At 56.6% G+C, this 1,215-nt stretch overlaps 1 protein-coding gene across 1 annotated transcript in view; it reads right to left on the minus strand.

Annotated features, from left to right (window-relative positions):
* PRDM13 (PR/SET domain 13) overlaps positions 1 to 396 on the minus strand; it is a 7,509-nt gene extending 7,113 nt beyond the window's left edge. The window contains 1 exon segment of the mRNA XM_077764727.1: positions 253 to 396. Within this exon segment, the coding sequence (XP_077620853.1) occupies positions 253 to 396 (144 nt within the window).
* Positions 397 to 1,215: the final 819 nt, after the last annotated feature.

The following is a 1,215-nucleotide window of genomic DNA, read 5'->3' on the forward strand; positions in this document are numbered from 1 at the left end:
GCACGTAAAGAGCCCCATGCACCCCACCCGGACGCCGTCCCCTCTCAGCCACTTCCTTTCCCCTCAGCTCGCCCCACGTCCCGCTCTCAGTTAATACGACTTCGGAGGAGTTGCTGGAGTCCCCCGGCCACCTGGCAGCATGGGCAGGTAACGACTCAACCACCCCTTTCCTCTGCTCGCCCTATCTACCCCGGCCAGGGCCAGGGCAAAGGGAGACGAACGGCTGGGGGCGGAGGTCGGAATGGCTAATACCTTTTTCTTGGGCCCGGGTTCCCTGCGGTCTGACAGGTACTTGCCCAGCTTGAAGGTTCCGGGCACCGGCCCCAGGCGCAGGCCGGCCGGGATGCAGCAGTCGGCGCTCACGCTGGTGGCCGGAGCGCGGGCTGCCCCGTGCATCGCTGCCGCCGCCGCCAGGCAGGCGCGTGGGCGCGCTGGGTGCAGCACAGGGCTCGGGTGACAGAGCCCGAGCGGCGCTGGAGCCAGAGAGCCGCACCCCGACGTGCGTCCTCCGCCCGCGCAGTGACGCGGGCGGGCATGCACTGCGCCTTTTCAATCGGGGCGGGCGCCTTTTTGGCACAGCGAGCGCAAGGGCGCGGAGTTTGGTGAGAGAGTTGCTCTGCGCAGCAGCTGCAGAGTCCCACCCGAGAGGGTCACATGGAGTGGTTCCCTCAGCCCTCTGCATAATCGAGGCCTCTGAATGGCTGGCGCACAATGGTCCAGGCGACCTTCCCATTCCTAAAAATCCAATTTGTCAAGGGCGAAGAAAAGGCGCTGGTGAATCAAAGGTCCGGCGGGACCATTAATCCTCAGCATGGGGTATTGTCCTCGAGACAGTTACGATATTTTAAGTGACAAATCCACTGTATAATTTCTCCATAAATTTTACTTCCTTTTATTGTTCGCCGACAAACCAGTTTTGGGAAATAAGTGACTACTTTAAGTCTACTTGGCTGATTCCTTTGAGCCTTGGTCTACTTCAAAGATTTTTAATTCTCTCCCTTTGGCTTTATTGTAAAGGAGATTAAACAAAGAGATGGGGACTGTTTGGAGGACTTGTTAACTTCTATTGATTTCTGGCGTGTGCCATACAGAAATTAGGCAGGTACTTGATGGGAAAACACCAGAAAATACCTACACTTTTTAAATAACGACCATATTACCATTTCAGGGGATTGGGTCCAGGCCAGTCGTCTATTTAGAACCGCTTTTTCGTTC

Source organism: Crocuta crocuta, unplaced genomic scaffold (assembly GCF_008692635.1).
Source record: "Crocuta crocuta isolate KB4526 unplaced genomic scaffold, BGI_CrCroc_1.0 scaffold194, whole genome shotgun sequence".
Classification (NCBI taxonomy): Eukaryota; Metazoa; Chordata; class Mammalia; order Carnivora; family Hyaenidae; genus Crocuta; species Crocuta crocuta.